The following is a 17,932-nucleotide window of genomic DNA, read 5'->3' on the forward strand; positions in this document are numbered from 1 at the left end:
TCCATTAGTGATGTATACATTATATATATAATGAAACATAATCCATTTTATTCCCCCAAAGGGCATGCACAGACCTCAGATGAGAAAGTGCCCAACTCCATACAGAAACCCTCCTACTTGTGGTACTGCACAGCATTTGCTTTTGTGTCCAAAAATCAGTGACAAAGTGGGGGAATGCAGCACTGCTGGAAGTCTATAGCATCCATGCTGCTGTGGGAAGACCTATTCTGTGCCAAGGAATGGAAAAGGGCTCTTTACTGCAGACAGGTAAAAAAGTGCTGGCACTATCAGAGGTATGGCACTAAGAGAGCACAAGCCTCACCACTGCCTGTAAATGACACTCCTGAATGTGGATGTGTTGGATGACCACAGCAAACACTCTCCTGGTCCCTGAGACATGTATGGAGACCTGCAGAGAGGAAAACCAAAGCCTATGCGTGCTGCTTGACTACCCAGGAAAAAGTCAAGCAGCAGTTATTAACTCTCTACACAGGCTGTTCTGCAGCTGTGAAAAACAGGCCTCCTTCCTCTAGGTGACATAAAAACTGTCTTGTGAGCAAACATTTTCCCAGCAGCTGGAGCCAGTGCTCCCAAACTTACAGCCAAAAGAGACTGCTTCGTGCTGAGCCCACCTACCATGAGCAGGTGGTCACTTCTCGCATCCTCCAGTGCAGCACTTCTTTAAAGAACCAGGGGTTTTCGTGGCAAGCCCTGCAGTGCAACAGGGTGCCCCCACAACTGCAGATCTTACACCTTCTATCCTAGCTCCTCAAAGGAAAATTCACACCATATCTCCTTTGAATTTTCCAGGCTGTTATTTTACATATTTTTGGGAAGGCAGACACATCAGAATGAGCATCCATGGGATGGGGTGTTGGGGGATTGTATTGATACCTGGACCTTTCATACAGGTGGCTTACAAACCAGGTGACTGTTGAAGCTATCACAGATTTGCTTTAAACATCCCCAAGCACTGCTCCAATTCATTTTTCCTTTTCCCTTTTTGTTTTTAAATAATGTCTCCAGCCACCTACTACCTTTAAAAAGGCACTATTTTGTGTAATTAAAAATGGTTTTATGTTTGCAACATGGTTTGATGAGACAAAATCCAGAACATCTGAGTGAAAAGAGCTCTAAAGAGGGCTCATCAGTAAATGAACGCCGTGGAACCACTTGATTGTCTGAAAGCAATGTTAATATTAGATACTAAAAGCTAGTACACAAGAGCCATGTGCCATCCCCTGGGGTAATATCTGCAGGAGGTGCAGGAGGCCGGTGGTGCTCCAGGTGGGTGTTTGCTGGGGACGATCTTAGGGGGCCTGAATGGAAGATGAGAGTCTTCCTCACGGAAGGAGGCAGCTTGTCTTGCCACTGTGTGTTATTTAAACAACGGAAATAAACTATTAAATCACTGAAATTTGGTGGGTTTCTTGCTGTTTTAGTTGTAAACCCTCCCTTTCCTCTATGTTTTCTACCCTATTAGCCAAGCAGCTTGACAATGACCCCTGAGAAGAAATGTCATTGATTCTTCTGTCTCCCTTTTGAATATAAATTCAAAAGACACACTCAGGTGAGAGAACAGAAACTGCTCTAAACTGCTGCTTGCTGGCTTCTGAAAGGAACAAAGTCCTCCAAAATGCAAGTGCACTCATGATGCAGTTCACTGGCACAGATGCTGAATTTTGGCAGCAAGAGATGAACCTGCCTAGCAGGAGGAAGAAGCAGGCTCTCACCCAAGCTCTTACTTTCAGCTCTGCAGAACCACTCCGTGAGAAAAACACCCAGGTCTTCAGTATAAAACAAAGGCCAAAAACGTTATGCATTTCTGAAAAAAACATTTTCAAAGAAAAATTTGAAAGATTTTGAGTGAAATGTTGCAGGTTTATGCCCCATCCTGTACATCCTCCTTGCTCAACATAATGTATTATTTCTCTTACCTTTTATGCAAAACCAAAAAAATTCTTATGATGCAGAAAACATACAGAAACATGAGGAGAGTAATAGTTCAGCAAGTGGTCCACCTCTAAATATATAGCTTATTCAGTTTTACACTGAGTATGTCCTTCAGCTAGAAATAATTTTTGTCATCTCAGTAACAGCAGTACAGGGAAAAATATTCTGTTTTTCAAGGCACTTTAAATCTTTTTAAGTATCTAGGCTACAACTGGCTTTTTCCCCTCTATAATAAGGGCAGTAAAAATGCAATATGCTTTGTGCACCTTCAACTGCACTTGGAAACTAACAGGTTTCTACATTATAAAAGTTACTTGATTTACTCTTTGACAGTGTGAGAACCCAACCTCACCATTTCTCACCCTACATTATTTTTGACACTATGTAGCCGCATGTTTGTGAAGCAAGAGTGAGTTATCCCAGAACCACTGCTCAGGATTCACTCTTACAGAATGATTCTGGCTGTGAAGACTCCCATGCCTCAACACATCACCTGAAGGTTTGGGTGAATACATAAACAAAACCAGATACTTAGCAGTCAAAGACAGGGCTTGCTACAAATTTCAACCCCTACTAGCAGATTCTTATTCAAGGTATAAAACAGATTAAACTACTTGATATTCAAAAGGCTAAAAATGTAAAGGCATGAAAAATCTCAAGCTTCTTCCCACTTCATTTCACAGCGTTCCACATCTTCAAAATGTCTTTCACCTACCTATGCTCTAATAACTTCAACTAATATATCCTGTCATGCAGGTCGCTAAAGGTAAGGCTGATGCTGCTAAACCGTGCTCTTTTGAGATCACTGGATCACAAGGCAAAGATCAGGAGATCACTAGGTCACAAGGCTAAGCATTTTGGCCATGCCGTATTTCCTCAGCACGATCCGTATTTGTGTATTTGTGTATTTGTGTATCATCACCGCGCCCTGCGTTTGCGGGAGCGCCACGGTGAAGTGGCAAGCCCTCAGACGTGGGCTGTGCCTCGGGAAGGACGGCAAGGAAGGGCTCCGGGTGCCACCAGCTGGGCGGTGTGGGAGCCTGGGCTGTCCTTGCGCTGTCCCTTGGCCTGCAGGGACCCCTGGTGACAGACCGGCAGGGGAGCGGGGGCTCGCCCAGCGGGGCTGCGGCGCCCGGGTGAGGGGCTCCGGGGCTCCCCTGCAAAGCCACTCAGGGCCCGGGAGCAGCTGCGGGCCAGAAGTGAACATTTCCAGCGAAAAGGCTGTGAAACGCCACCAAGACTGGTTCAGAAGGATAGTACTTGTTTCATAATGATCGTAGCCGGGTTTTCTGGTTTTTTCTTTTTTTTTTAAATATAAGATGGATGGGTGCACAACAGCTCTAACAAGGGCAGTGTCTGAATTCTCTCCCATCTCAGCGAGCCACAAACACTGCAGAATTATCCGATTCTGCAAAAGTAAGAGAGATGAGAGGCAGGGAGGAAAGTACCAACCCTGTTCAGCCGACATGAAAACATGCCAATAAAATGGGGGATTGAGGTTTTTTTTCAATAAAAAAAATTGTATTTTTCAGACTGAAAGCCTGATGCTGAAGAGCACATGCAGAGGCCACCTACTACCGCCCCTGCAGTAGCTGACTGCTGCAACAGGCCAGAGGAAATGTCTCCCATCAAAGATCTAGTGGGCAGGTGTCTGAAAACACCACCCCAAACCCCACAACTCCAAAAAGGGGCATATTGGGCAAACAACCCCCTAGAGGAGGCAGCTCACAATCACACTGTGTGCCTCTCCTTCCTCAGCATGCTACAACAGCCCTGATAAACCAATTTTTAGTCAGTCCTGAGCAGTTCTTCAATAGCTCAGTACATTTCAGGGTGGTTTTTTTGCCCTCCCACTGACTTACATACAAGTTGTGAATAGGAGAACTCATCAGCACCCAGGCAGAAATGAAGGCTCTGGGGAAAGGGGAGTGGAGAGTCACCTCCTTTAGGAGGCCTCTACCATGCTGAACTTTCCCTGCTTTACTTGCAGCTCTGTGGAATTAATAACATTCCTTTTCAATTTCTGAGATCTTGAAGTTCCTCCTCAAGAAATGCATAAATGAATATATTCTTTGAATGTGTCTGGCTTGGAGCACATTAGTCGATGTCACAGCACAAATATTCATTGCAGCCAGCTTCCAGAGCATGCCTCCTGTCATCTTCCTGCATTAAGCAAAAAAGGGAGCATTCATGAAGTACATTTGGCCGTCTTCAGACAAAATCTGGGTCCTGTACTGCCAGCTAGCATAGGGAAAACAAACCGCAATTATGTCCAGAAGAAACAAGATGCGGGAGCTGCACAGCCCACACTGTTTTATATACCGGGGACACAACACGACAAGCTGAGCCCGGCACTCGATACGCAGCGCAAGAGCTCCCTCTCCCCACTTCCCTCAACGTCTACATGGTTCTCTAACCACGCCCAGCATCCAGGTGAGATAAAAGCTCCCACATTGCTCTCCACCCTCCTTCCCTAGCTCTTGATGAGAGGGCTGCTGCTGTCACACAAAAATACACTTGGCCAAGAGCTGGCCAAGCTTCGTCTCAGCTGTCTAAATAAAGGCAGTCTTGAATCAAACGCACCAGGTCCTGGTGAGCTCGCACAGGACACCCACCATCAGGCTTCTCTGAGCCACACCCAGCCTGAGCTTGGATAGACTGCCTGCTGCCAGCACCAGGTATCCATTAACTTTGTAACTTACTAGGAAACAGAACAAAGGCAAAATAAAAGCTTCGTGTAGACAGCAAAAGTTTTTAGTGAAAAATACATACAATATGTGACTTAAGCACCTTGTGCCCAGTCCCACCTTCCCAGTTTAAGAAACAAGCCAATTATGTGAATTGTTTCCAGCCCTAAGGACTACAAACTCAGCCCCTAAAAAGCCTCTGCTTCAGAGGCTTTTGTCAAACATTCAGAACCACTGCTCTAAATGTGTGACCTTTTTCAAAGGCGTGTTAAGTCTCAAGAATATATCACAATTAGATAATTTCAGTTAAATAAATCATAACTACAACTTTTTTATCAGTTGTGAGCTGCAAAAGTTAATTTATTTTTCCTCCTCTTCAGCTTTTTTTGGACAACAGCAATTCAGGGAATTATTTGGTTTTGCTGCCCATGTGCAAGCACCCAATAATTACTTCTTTTACACAGGTTACTATACCTCACGACTTTCATGAACAAACTAACTTCAACATGGATTTCAAAAACTGAAACACTGAAAATATAAAGCAAGGCAGAAAATAAACCATAAAGCAAGAAACAAAATGCTGCCAGATTAATTTTTTAAGTTTATTTTTATTCCCTTGTAGCTCCCAGAAATTTTCAGTAACAAACTAGTTGATTTAGAAGGCAACAAAAACATGACAAATATAACACTTGAGTACATGGCAACCCTCATTAATGTGTTTAAAACACATTTTAGAACATAGTGAATGCATATTTTCATTGTGTATATTACCTTTCACAATAATGGTTAACAAATTAAATTCAACTAGAACAGGAGAATTTTGCATGCCACTTTCTCCAGAATATTCAAATGAGAAGTTTTTATAACCTTATCCCATTTACATAAGAAGGCTTTCTAAGAGAAGCCAAGTGACCTGTGTATGACCAGCATTTCAGTTAAATCAGTTTTCACTCTCTTGTTCCAAAAGTCATCTGTAGGATGTACTTCTACTTGAACCTAAAAGCTTCATTATTTAATTATTTTTATAAGATTTGTAAGCACTTCCAGCATCTGATACATTCTGTATTCTTTCAGTTTAAAGCATCATGAATAACTAAGCAGAAACAGAACCTCCCACATCTCCACTCTTGGGAGGAGTAAGCTGCACCAGACATTTCCATCTGCTGCACTCCCTGGACAAATGAAAATCCTCATGTTCTCCAGAGCAGCTGCCAGAGAGGATTAACACCACAGGAACAATAACATGAACAGAAATGAAAGTTAACAGGCACGTGGCTATCTCCTATCAGCTGTCATAACTTAAGTGGGAATTCTGTGTAGTCTTTGAATTTGTGACTGACTATCAAACAACTTTTATACTCCCTTATCACATTTGCCATGTTCCTCTCCACGGGTTGAAAAGGGAAGAGCAGCTCATTTTCAGTGTAAGACAGCTGGCTTCTAAATAAAAGACACTAATACAGGAAAAAACATCCCAAAGCATTAGAAAACTTTTAAGTAATGTCTCTCTTATAGTATAAACCATGGCAGGCATTAAATTTCAACTGCAAAAGAATTGTATTACTTCCCAAGACCCAAGATTTGTATAAATGGCTTCTAAGCACTATTACAAATATCAGCCAAGACACTGCCACCTTACTTTCCCAGAAGTTTCAACTGCCATTATTTTGGGGAGCAAAAGCTTAGCTCAGCTCTTACCACAGAGCCTCACTAAAAAATAAAAGGAATAAATCTATAGTTTTGGCAATTCTATCCAGAGTAAGTCCTTCAAAAAAAAGGACTGCAGAAGCTTCCTTTTTTTTTTAAATAGAAAACAAAGCCATGCTTGCTGAACTTTTACTATTTAAGATAGTACCTATTTGATACTTTATTTCAGATGTCAACTTCCAAAACACAGATTCAAGTTGTTGTAGATTTAATCACACAGATTTTGTCACTGTCCTGTTTCAAAATAGCATGGGAAACCTCCACAAGCAGCATAGGTTTGTCTGCTGAAAAATCACTTGTTTACAGCATCGTCTCTTGGCACATTCTGACTGGAATATTATAATGTCTGTCATCTTCAGTTATGAGAGTCACCACAGGCCAGTCCTCCTCCGGGTCATTGGGGTAAAGTGTGATGAACTCATCAGTGCTGTACTTATAGAGTCGGTACACTTGGATGGTGTACTGCAGAGCATAAGCAAGAAGAAACATTTCCACCTACATTGGAAAAAAAAAATATTTGTGTAAAATTCAACATACCTTCGACAAGATTTTTCTCATAAAAATATTAAACTAATACCTATCAGATGTAATTTTTCGAAGACAAAAATTATGAAGTGCATATACATGAGCACCTCTCATTCAGTATCTCCATCATACACCTCTATGATACCATGCAGTTAACAAGAAAGTCTTCAGACCCACAATGGCATAGTAGGAAAATAATCCTAAAGGAAAACTACTTTACATAGAGTGTCTTACTGCCACAAGCAGGGAGGAAAGACATTCTCTTGTATCAATATTCATCCTGTTAAGACACTTAAAACCACACAAGAGCAGGTTTCAGGCAATGATCCTTTCATTCTTACAGCGTACTTTGAACCTTTCAGCCAAATAAAAAGAAAATGGAAAGCCCTTACAAAGCCTGTTGACAGGAGAAGAAATTCAGAAAAAGAAGCTGTAAAAAGCTTCTACCTTTTCTCCTACAGTGGCAAGCATATCAATAACAATTCACAAAGAATCTTACTGAAATAAACAAATGTAGTCAGCACAAAAACAGGCAACATAACTTCTTGACTGAACTGAACAGCAAAAGTCACCAATGAATCACCTATTTTCACAGAAACAGCAAACTGTCTCTGCAGTTGTCAGATTTTTAAGATTAAAAAAAAACCCAAAACATAATACTTCCATGTTTCTAGTATTTACAATTAAGTAGTGAACTTAATTGCAGAGTTCCACTTGTAATGAATCCAATGGGACTTTTTTAAAATGGATGCTTCCAAAATCCTTCAGACTATTCAGCTCATTAACTACTACTCTTTTCGGTTTGGGGCTTTTTTTGTAATATGTGTACCATTTATGCTACGTATAAAGCCGTAACTGTCATTAGCTTATCCCAATTCACCACATGTATGTGCTACACGTTGTCTTCATAATTTGAGTATCAGCTGTTATCCTATTTTTTAAAAAGCTAACAACTAAGAGATCAATACAAGTGTTCTATTAATAGCAAACCCTATTTCCAAAGAATGCGACCTGCCAGCCACAAGACAAAACCTGGTGTTTCAGAGGAGGCCCTTTACAGACTCTCACTACAAGCCAGCAGTTCTAACATATTCTTCCCAACAAAAGGCCACACACTTCAGCCAGCCCAACAAAAGCTGGGTGATTTCTTAAACCACTTGAAGCTAAAATCTCCAAAACAGGAAAATAATGCTGTATGAGCAATCTCTCCTTACTTGTTCAAGGCCTCCACTGTGACCAATATGATTCAAGTGATTTTGCATTAACTGACAAGGGTTGCTGGATGTATCCCGTGCAAACAGGAGCCAGGAGAAGACAGGCACTCTCCTTCCACTTTTATCGGCGTTGTATAATTCAATGGCAGTGTTAAGCATCAAAAATTTCAGCGCTTCATAGAGACTATACTCCTCCTCTTCGTTTTTAAACAATTTATCACAAGCCTCTTGTTTCTCAAGGGGATCCTTTATTTCACTTATATTCTTCCACTAGAAAAAACAACAAACAAACCATCACACACAACACAAAGAACAGCCATCACCCTGCAAGAGCTGCAAAAAGCCACTTGTGAGTTGTCAGATGCTCAGCACAGGCACTCAGAATTTAGCTTATGAAGAGCTTTGTGCCTTTTAAAAAACACTCAAGAATATTTCCACAACTGTATCCCTATCAAGGTCAGGCTGAGTTAGTCTGATTTTGCTTAAATTGATCCACAAGCAAAGCAAAAGGAGTGGATGCTAGAAATTGCTGCAAGGTGGCAGAACAAATATTGTTGTGGGACAAGCATTAAGGTAATAACCTTTTTGTTTCCTGCACCATAAATCCTACATACTTCGTATTCTTTACATTTCTGTTACTCAGAATGCATATTTCATTCCAACCCTCAAACTGCTGAATGCAGTATTCCAAATACTCTTAAAAGCCTTCATAAAAAGGGAATTTGCATTCACAGTAAGACAGGAACAACTGAATAGTTTTTAACAGGTTCCAGTGTTCCAAGAGGGTGAAAGCATGGGGCTAGGTAATATAGTATGAACACTTAAGGGCACAATCATGTTTCTATGACCCAGAATAAATGTATAAAAATGAACAAAAACTACTCCTTTGAAATTACTTAAGTGTTGTGCTGTGTTTTTCTTCCCTTAACCTCATCCAGACAGCAAAAAAAATTGTCCATAGTATAAATCATTCTTTCAAATAAATACAAGACATAATAGAGGAAAAGAGCTACTCTGTTACATTAATTTTTTCATTGAAATCTGTCTAATTAATAGTTTTCTGCAGAGCTGCTTGCAAATTAATTCCAGCATCAGGCTATTGCAAGTAGTGAAAGACCAGATGCCTGGATCTGAAAATATGCTCTTTACTTGAATTTTTTGTAGTATACATACAGAAAAGGGACTTCCACTACTGAAAGCATCCTTATGCTAAATTCCGAATTCAAAAATCTTTGTCGCTTTTCTTATTTTTAAGTGATGAAAGAATATACAAATACTTTTCCAACCTTTTTCCTTAGAAGTATTAAATACTCTTTTATTTCATCACTTATTTCTCCCATCTTCTTGCCAGGTTTCTGTTTTAGCTGCCACTGCTTGATCCAGTCATACTTGCTCAGCAAGTTTTCAGGAAGCTGGAAGTTGAGAGAAGAAAAGGCAGCTTAAGTCAAAAGTCTGAAAAGGAAAAGCCACCAACCTGCATATTTTATTTTTTTTAACATTTTGCACCTTAAAACCATACGTCAGATGTCCTTCTGAAGACATGTCACAGTAAGATGACCATAACCAAACACAGCTGGGTATTTATAATATTTGTTGGGTAACAGTCTGAATGCTGGTCTATTACTGTTTCCAGATCTAACAAACACACAAGCACTGGATAATCACCAAGTTACTCTTGCCTTTTTTTTGTTGTTGTTTTGAGGTTTGGTTTTTTTTTAATTAAAACACTCCCCCACCAGCAGATAGACGACAGTTAACTGTGTTTGAAAGTGTCCCTGAACCAACAGAAGAGGATCCATCAGATCCACCCAGAAGTCTTGGTGGACTGCAAACTACTTTGTCCAGAACTCACGAACTGTTTCCTTTTCAGGGAGCACAATTCAAACACTCTGGGACAGGTTTTTTATTAAAGAAGAAAACAACCTGGGAATTAGCTGATGAATCGGATCATGTTTTAGCCTCAGAATTGCCTCTTTTACTGCTCATGTGCTACACCTGTTCAGTTCAGAGCTTTTACACTTCCCTTTAAGGACATCCTGGCAGTTGCATGTCCAGTTTTGTACCCTCATCTATTAACCCATCTTACTGCTAGAACTGCAAGAGCAACTTGTGTCTCACAATGGATTAAATACTTGCCTAGAGGAGCACTCATGCCCCCAGCCACTACCAGCCCATTTTCAGTTTATTAGGACTCCAAACCAGTGATGTGTTCTCTTTAGTGGCAACAATATGTGTCAGATAGGCACAGACCTTCCCCCACCCCAGCCAGACATCTTATGCTAAATGGACACAAAGAACTAAATAATCAAAAATTATATGCCAGTAACTTCTACAACTAGAAACGTGCATGTAATCACCATGTTAAATTAAAAACAAGAAAAAACAACAACAAAAAAGTTATATTTGTACTGCCAGCTGTCACCATACACATTTCTCTTACGTGCCTTCTGCTTTGATGCATAACAATTTATCATTTCAGTTTGTTTTGTAGCTGTACAGCCTTTTCAAAAAAATGTTAATTATCATATGACACTTTCCTCGATGAATCAGTAGCAAAAAAAACATGAACATCATTAAAAATTTCGAAGTACATAATTTTTAAAAAGTTTGCATGCTCTTTAAAGGAGCACTGGGAAACTATATTCTTTAGTCTGATAATGTGGAAATGGTTGAGAGCTTGAAGAATGTGTTTTTTACAAAAAGGAAAGCATTTTGCAATGTACTTGCAGTAAAACACTTCATAGAACTGTTTTTATCAGTAATTACAAAAATATAATCATTAGGCGTTTACTTAACAATGACAGTGGCCAGAATGAGAAATGTTCAGATTTCCTCTAAAGTTATACAGAAAGGCACTGTGCATCAGACGTTCACCATTCCAATTCCCAGCAGCATCCTGACAACTGGAACCATACTCCTCTCAAGTGGCTCACTTTTGTACAGGCAGCTTCTTACATGTTTGTTCCATGTTCACCAATACCATCAAATGGACTTTGTTAACACAAGAAAATTTCTGGAATATTCTTCTTCTACTTGTAGGAAGATCCCTGCTTTTCTTACACATCACAAGAAAATCATCACTCCACAAGAACTGTTCTTCATGTCAGGCTGGAGGTGCTCTTGCACTTATTTTAAGCAACATTTAAGACACAGGTAATTACACATTCTGCAAAGCCTACAGCATCCAATTTGTTTCTCCACTTTCTAGAGAAACCATGTAAGGCACAAAGAATAGATATTATAATTTTGAAAAGCTGGGGGTTTCTCAAATGTTAGAATAAATAGTCTGTATTTTTTGTTATTGCCAGCTGTCTTGTGGAAAACCTCTTACTGCCACACTACATGCAGTAAGAAGAAACCAAGAGGGCAAGATGAAGACAGACAAGACACATTCCAGTCAACACTACAGTAACATTTATACACATTATAAACTGGAAACCAAGGGCACCTGGACTCAATTCCAAATTGAAAGAATCACTGTGCACTAACAACAGTCTTGAACACTACTACTTCTCAGTTCAAGGATACTGAAAAGTGAGCATATATATCGCATAACAGAGAAATGGGATCATAAAATTATCAAATAGGTTAGACCCAGTATTACTCTACTGTCAGAAGATCAGCTTGACACATACCGTAGTAAAATCCTCACTCTGCAGCCACCTTGGTAACTGGGTAGCTTGGCTTAATGCCTGGAAAAGAGTTGCTCTGAAGGCACAATAGTTATCACCTCGTATTCTCCTTATAGAGGCAAACTTCTGAGCAACTGCTTCATAGCCCTAGAAAAATACAAAATCCAAAGAACATTAAATCATTAATAAAACATTTTAAGTATTGGAATATTATCATCCAAATGCTAATGCTATTTTCAAAAAAAAAAAAAAAAAAAAAAAAAAGCTTGAAAAAGCTTGACCCACTAGCCGTTTTGGAAGTTCAAATGCTTTTATGTCACAAATTATGCTTTGAAAAAACCAACTTAGTTCTGCTGAAAAACAAACAAAAAACTGAAGAAATCTAATAGATAGTTGTTTGAGGTATTTGTTTGATGACAGAACATAAACATCATTGAAATATGGGCAGCTAACTCATGTAGATTTCCAAAAAATATCAAACATCACACACACAAGACTACATATCATGCTTAAAAGAAATTTCAGCAACAGTTAATGCTACTTACCCAATACATGTCACACGTAGTTTGTTTCTGCCTCAGGGTAAGTTTGTGTTTACGCTGAAATATCTTGACACTTGCCTCAGCACATTTGTTCCCTCCCTGCTGCTCCCATACACACAGTTGTAGCAGAAGCCACAATGCTGAAATGCAGCTTCTGCAGCTCAGCTACCCTGGCAAGGGCCAATGCCCTGTGTGTCTGTATTTCTCACAGCAATCTCCTGAGAGTGGCATGGGGAGTTTTTGACTTTTGTAAGGTATTTTTTATGTTTACTCACATATATCACTAAATTTTTCAAGCAACAAAACAACTTTGCTTTATTTTCTACCATTCTAGCTCAAGATTAATATAAAAAAATTAGTTCAAAAACTGTAATAAAAAAAATCTCAGGAAAAATTTTTAAAAACCCATGCAATTCACCAATTTCAGCTACCTGCCTTACACCTTAAATTTTGGTCATCTGCTCTGCACTTCAATAGTCCACAAAATTAGCATTTTATGTCCATAAATGAAATATAAAACTTCAATTGAAAGCAGTAACAAAGGACAGTATTCAAATCCCTAAACTATGTGCAGGTAGCTTTACTGAAAACACATTTGGAATGAGAACAAAGAAAAGTATCTGCCAGTTGTAAACCACTAATAAGACCTCACAACATAAAACATTGCTACGGCATTTCCTGTCTTAAAAGATTGACCCCATAGGAAATAACGTAGCAAACAAAAACGAAGAGCCTAATAAAATTCAACAAAAATAGAACTGCTACCTTTCTCATCCTTTTTGCTACTGGTGTATTTCCTCTCCATTCTTTTCTGCAATACTCCATGATGTCCATTTCAGGTGAAACACTTAGTTTATATTCTGTCAAAACAGAACATGCAATATTATAAAGAAAACAGAACAAGGTAGAAAGCACATCAAATTTCTAAATATGCTATCACTTTAAAATAACTTTAGTGCCAAATGAAACTGGCAGCACAACCTGTAGCTACTAAGTCATTATTACTATGGGAGGGGATAAAATCAGTTTGCTCTGAAAATGATGTGTGAAGAAAAGTAATGATGTAGTTCAACAAGATAGAGAACACTCTGCTCCTCTCTTCTGCAAAAGTTAATTGGCAAAGAGGAGAAATTAGTAAAGTACTCTTCATTTTCTTAGCAAGCAGAAAAATATTTGACAGAAGCTTCTCGTCTCATAACATAGACTATGTGACTGCTTTCCAAAGAATTCACATTAACTCGTAAAGTAACTACAGAAACACAGGGAATGACATACTAAGAGCAATTAATTTTACAGAGAATTGATCTTTTTACGAATCAAACTGTACAATGCACTCAGTCATAAGTAACTGCTATTGAACACAGACATCTGTGCACAAAAGTCCCTGGAAGAGAGGGTGTCAGGACATCACACGTCAGTGCTACAGTGAGTTGCAATACTGTATTTGAAACTTCACACAAAATTCGATTGTACCTGATGAGTTTGTTTCACAAAGCAGTATTTTCTCTCTCTCTATTTCTTCTTCATCACGATACATGTCCTCCTCACTGCAATAAAAATCAACATGTACCTCATGTAACACCACAAACCTTACTCTCTTTTTCAACCTCTTCCCCTCTTTACAACGCAGGAAAGTATTTAAGTGTTTCTACCTTTTTTTTTTCCAACTTAATTTGCTTTCCATCTTACCCATTTTCATAGAATCAACACTAGCTCTCCAAAAGTAAAAAAAAGTTTAAAAAACCCTGTCAACTGCTCCCCTCCAGTATCTGTCACTAGGTTGGTAATAAATCATTGCCTGAATTTCTCTTCTGTGGTTGAATGGCTACTACAGTCAGTCCCTTCGTATTTCTGTATTTTACAGTATAAATTTGCAGAAGACAACATTCTGAAGTCAAGCTATGACCATGAGAGAGGAAATTATGCCCTACAAGAATACTGCACAGATTAGCATCTGCAGCTTGGATGTGAACATTACTGTTAAAAACTGAGTTCCATAGAATGTTCAAAAAACTGACTGCAAATTGCACATTCCACTCCTGAGAGGCATTTGTCATATAATTACATCTAGCAAATAAACTTCTAAAAAATAATCACAGCTTCACAATTAAAATACTTGAAAAAACATATGTCACCAGATGTATCAGTATCATTTAGGCTTACCACTACAAGAAGTTTACATTGAAAGTCTGTTTTTCAAAGAAAGTACGTAAGCAGAAAAAGGCTGCACGGTTATTATTTACTGCCCACTACTATTAGCAGCTTCTAATCTACTCCTGAAGAACACCCCAAATCCAAACCACAGTCTGCCTGCAAAAGACTAGGAAGAAATTAAGGCAGTGACCCTGCCACATCTTACACCACTAAGAGAGGACAAGCAATTAGGAAGACTGTGAGAAAGAGTTTCATGTAGCCAGATGGAAATTGGATTACTTTCATTAAACTTGAAAGGATGGACTACTAAATGATGGCTCTGTATTTCTTTTTCTTTATATCCAAACCAGCTTACTAAACCCATCTGCATGTATTTCCCTTGAGAAAAAGAAATCTTTGGTATAAAGACCAATGTAGGTTAATACCAGGAAACTAATCTACTGTGCTGTCATATAAAACTGGTTTCGTTTTCACGCGCATGCTCAAGTAGCTGCTTGAAATATCATTTTTAACAACACTAAATAATTATTAATTAAAAGAGAAACAATAGATACAGTAGGTATTAAACACGGTACTATCTGACAAGAAGAAAAGTCATAGAAATACTTGTTTCAAGTCCATATTCATGTTACAGTATGATACTGGACAAAGCCTAATTTCTCAGCAGAGTTTAAAATCCATTAAGGTTTGTCAAGAATTTCAAGAATACTTAATAACCTTGAAAATACTATGAAAAAACCCACACAGTATTTGACAGCAGCATTCTCTAGCGTATCTTCTCTGTAAGCCAAGTATTTAAAATATAAAGCAACAACCTCCCACTCTGAGCATGAAGAAACCTGCTGCTACAAGGGATCCCACAGGGATGTCAGGGCAGGGAAATTGTTCCTTCGCGATACAGCCTTGAATAAATTCAGCATAAGATGCAGAACAAGAAGAAGTGCTCAACTGACTAAGTTAGTGAGATTACCCAAGAAAGAGGAAGTTTGGTGTAAAGGAAGCAGTGTCATGCCCCTTCTGCAGATATTATTAAACCACCTTCTTTCTGGGAGTTGACAAAACAGAAGCAGCCACAGACTAAGCAGTCACATGACAGATTAACATCCAGAGTAAACAAGGTACTGCAATTCAAGAGAATTGTTTTGAAAGCCAGGTAGCCAAGAGGTGCAATCCATCTGCACAGGCACTATCATTCCAGAGACTAAAGTGTGTCATAACACTGTTGTAGCACAGCAACTGTTAAGTAAATCTGTGGAAAAAAGAATGTGGAAACTAAAGCCTTTCCCCATTAATGTTCAGATAAATGATAGATTTGACAAATATAGTGAAAATAAAGTAAGAGGTGAAAAAGAATGATGAAGTGAAAACATGCATGCACAAAAGAAAAAAACAGTGCAAAGAGTTGCATGCAAATACTTAAATTGTTGAACTAGTTAATGGGATTTTGCTGAACCAAAGATAAAAAAATCAGAAATTTACCTTAATGAACTGAAAGTACCCTCCCCTTCTATACAAAAACTGTTAATATATTTTAAAAAATTAATCCTTACCTCTCCTCAGATGACTCCACTGCTGAACAATTACTAGTCACAGGTACATACAGTTCACAGTTTCTAGGTGCATCCTGATCCGTCACAGGAGATTTACTCATATCTCTCTTCTCAGGTCTCCCACTACTTCTGTATACATAGTCTTGTCTTATTTCTGATGTATTTTGCTCTTTCTGGCCTGCAGCTGCATTTGCTGAGACAAGTTCCTCAGAAGCAGCACCAACTTCATTTGTATGCTTCACCAGCTGTGTGGGAACACTCTCTTTTTTCTCTTCTGCACCTGCAGAAAGGCTGGTTGGTTCTGTCATCCACCCTTGAAGATTATCCTGGCTTTGAAGAATGAAAAAATATATGAGGAGTTTCTCTCCCAGAACAAAAGCACATGTTATAGGAAAATTACATTATTTTAAGAGTTAACGTTATATTCAGAGAATTCAGAGGGTACACAAATTATTCAGAAACCGGAAGAAAATCCAGAAGAGTTTGGTAAAATAAGACAGCACCCAAGCTATTTTCTAACTCATTCCCCTGACCATCATTTCTTACCATGGCTAAGCTGCACCAGTTCTTCAAACACAAGAAGAACTAGAATTGGTGCCCTGATTAAACACCTGCTATCCTTGAGGTGCCTTACAAACTCACCTGAGTCAACTCATCCATTGCAACAGGATCACTGCTTAGTGCAACGATCTTTGTCTTTCCAATATGATGCCCAGGGTACCAAGACAGGATGTCTACAATCCATTCTAGCAAGCTCTCCAAAGGTTTAGGATTTGTCAAAATGCAGTAAATTTTCAGGGATATTTATCCTAAGTTGACAAATAATGCCCCCCAAAAGTTATGGGTTGCTTGGCAATTGTCACATTCATGTTCTAGACAAATAGTGGCTATCCAGGCTGGTGACCTCAGAGCTCACAGACTTAATATCCACTCCATAAAACTTAAAACTGCACACCACATTTCTATTTCTAGGTTAAAGCCTCCAACCTGCATTCTATCTTCACTTACTAACATACAGCCCTTTGGTATCCGAGCCGTCATGTATACCAAGCTGTCCCATAGCACAGAGCTCTAGAGCTAGAACTCTAGCTCAGGACTAGAGTTCACAGAACCACAGAATGGCCTGGAAGGGACTTTAAAGGTCACCTACTTCCAACCCTCCTGCTGTGGGCAAGGAGACCTTCCACTAGACCAGGTCGCTCAGAACCCCATCCAGTCTGGCTTTGAACACTTCCAGGGATAGGGTATTCACAACTTCTCTGGCAACCTTGTTCCAGTGCCTCACCACTCTCTCAGTAAAGAATGTCTTCCTACTATCTAATCCAAACCTACTCTCTTTTAGATGGAATCATTCCCCCTTGTCTTGTCACTACACGCCCTTGTAAAAAGTTCCTCTCCATTTTTCCTGTAGGCTCCTTTACGTACTGGAAGGCCACAACTAGATCAAAGCCCTCTCTCTTCCAGTCTGAACAGTCCCAAGTGTCTCAGCACTTCCTTACAGGAGAAGTGCTCCATCTCCCAATCAGCTTCGCAGCCCCACTGGGGACTCGTTCCAACAGGCCACTGCCATTCCTGTGCTGGGGCTCCCACAGCTGGATGCAGCACTGCCGGTGGGCTCTCACCAGAGCGGAGCAGAGGGGCAGGATCTCCTCCCTAGACACCCCTGACCACGCTCCTTTTGACGCAGAGTCGCACGCCACGTCCCGATTTCTCCCGTCCCCGCTCCTCAGGGAAGGAAGGCCCAGGCCTGGCACAGCATACGGCCACCCGTGCCCGCCGGCGCAGCGCAGCCGAGGGAGGCCTCACCTTTCCGCCGCGCTCTGTCCCGCCCGGCACCGCTCCGAGCCGCCGCCCGAAGCCGGCAGCGCCCGCCGAGCCCCGGGGGCCGCTGCCGGGCCGGGCCCGAGGGGAGGGCGCGGAGCTCGGCCCGGCCGCCGCCGTTCGCCGCTCATGCCGGCGGAGCCCCGG

General features: G+C 40.2%; 1 protein-coding gene across 4 annotated transcripts; it reads right to left on the reverse strand.

Annotated features, from left to right (window-relative positions):
- Positions 1-5,228: 5,228 nt before the first annotated feature.
- OTULIN (OTU deubiquitinase with linear linkage specificity) lies at positions 5,229-17,916 on the reverse strand. Of its 4 annotated transcripts, none has more exons than XM_039549508.1 (8): positions 17,771-17,916; positions 15,965-16,294; positions 13,734-13,807; positions 13,026-13,120; positions 11,722-11,865; positions 9,373-9,498; positions 8,087-8,356; positions 5,229-6,842 (listed from the first exon to the last, which is right to left on the reverse strand). In XM_039549508.1, the coding sequence occupies exons 1-8, from the start codon at positions 17,914-17,916 to the stop codon at positions 6,648-6,650; spliced, it is 1,380 nt and encodes a 459-aa protein (XP_039405442.1). In that variant the 3' UTR covers positions 5,229-6,647. The 4 variants fall into 4 exon arrangements, with proteins under 4 accessions (XP_039405442.1, XP_039405443.1, XP_039405446.1 ...); XM_039549509.1 differs by having other exon boundaries at positions 15,965-16,290; positions 17,771-17,848; XM_039549512.1 differs by lacking the exon at positions 17,771-17,916 and adding an exon at positions 17,587-17,744 and having other exon boundaries at positions 15,965-16,290.
- Positions 17,917-17,932: the final 16 nt, after the last annotated feature.

The sequence above is a fragment of the Corvus cornix genome, chromosome 2 (genome assembly GCF_000738735.6).
Source record: "Corvus cornix cornix isolate S_Up_H32 chromosome 2, ASM73873v5, whole genome shotgun sequence".
Classification (NCBI taxonomy): Eukaryota; Metazoa; Chordata; class Aves; order Passeriformes; family Corvidae; genus Corvus; species Corvus cornix.

Bases quoted from the DNA above. Each gene is read 5' to 3' on its own strand.
- OTULIN (XM_039549508.1), bottom strand. From the start codon at position 17,916: ATGAGCGGCGAACGGCGGCGGCCGGGCCGAGCTCCGCGCCCTCCCCTC. The intron at 16,295-17,770 runs GTGAGGCCTCCC...CATTCTTCAAAG, and splicing joins GGACAGAGCGCGGCGGAAAG to CCAGGATAATCTTCAAGGGT. The intron at 11,866-13,025 runs GTAGCAGTTCTA...GTATTTTTCTAG, and splicing joins TAGCAAAAAGGATGAGAAAG to GGCTATGAAGCAGTTGCTCA.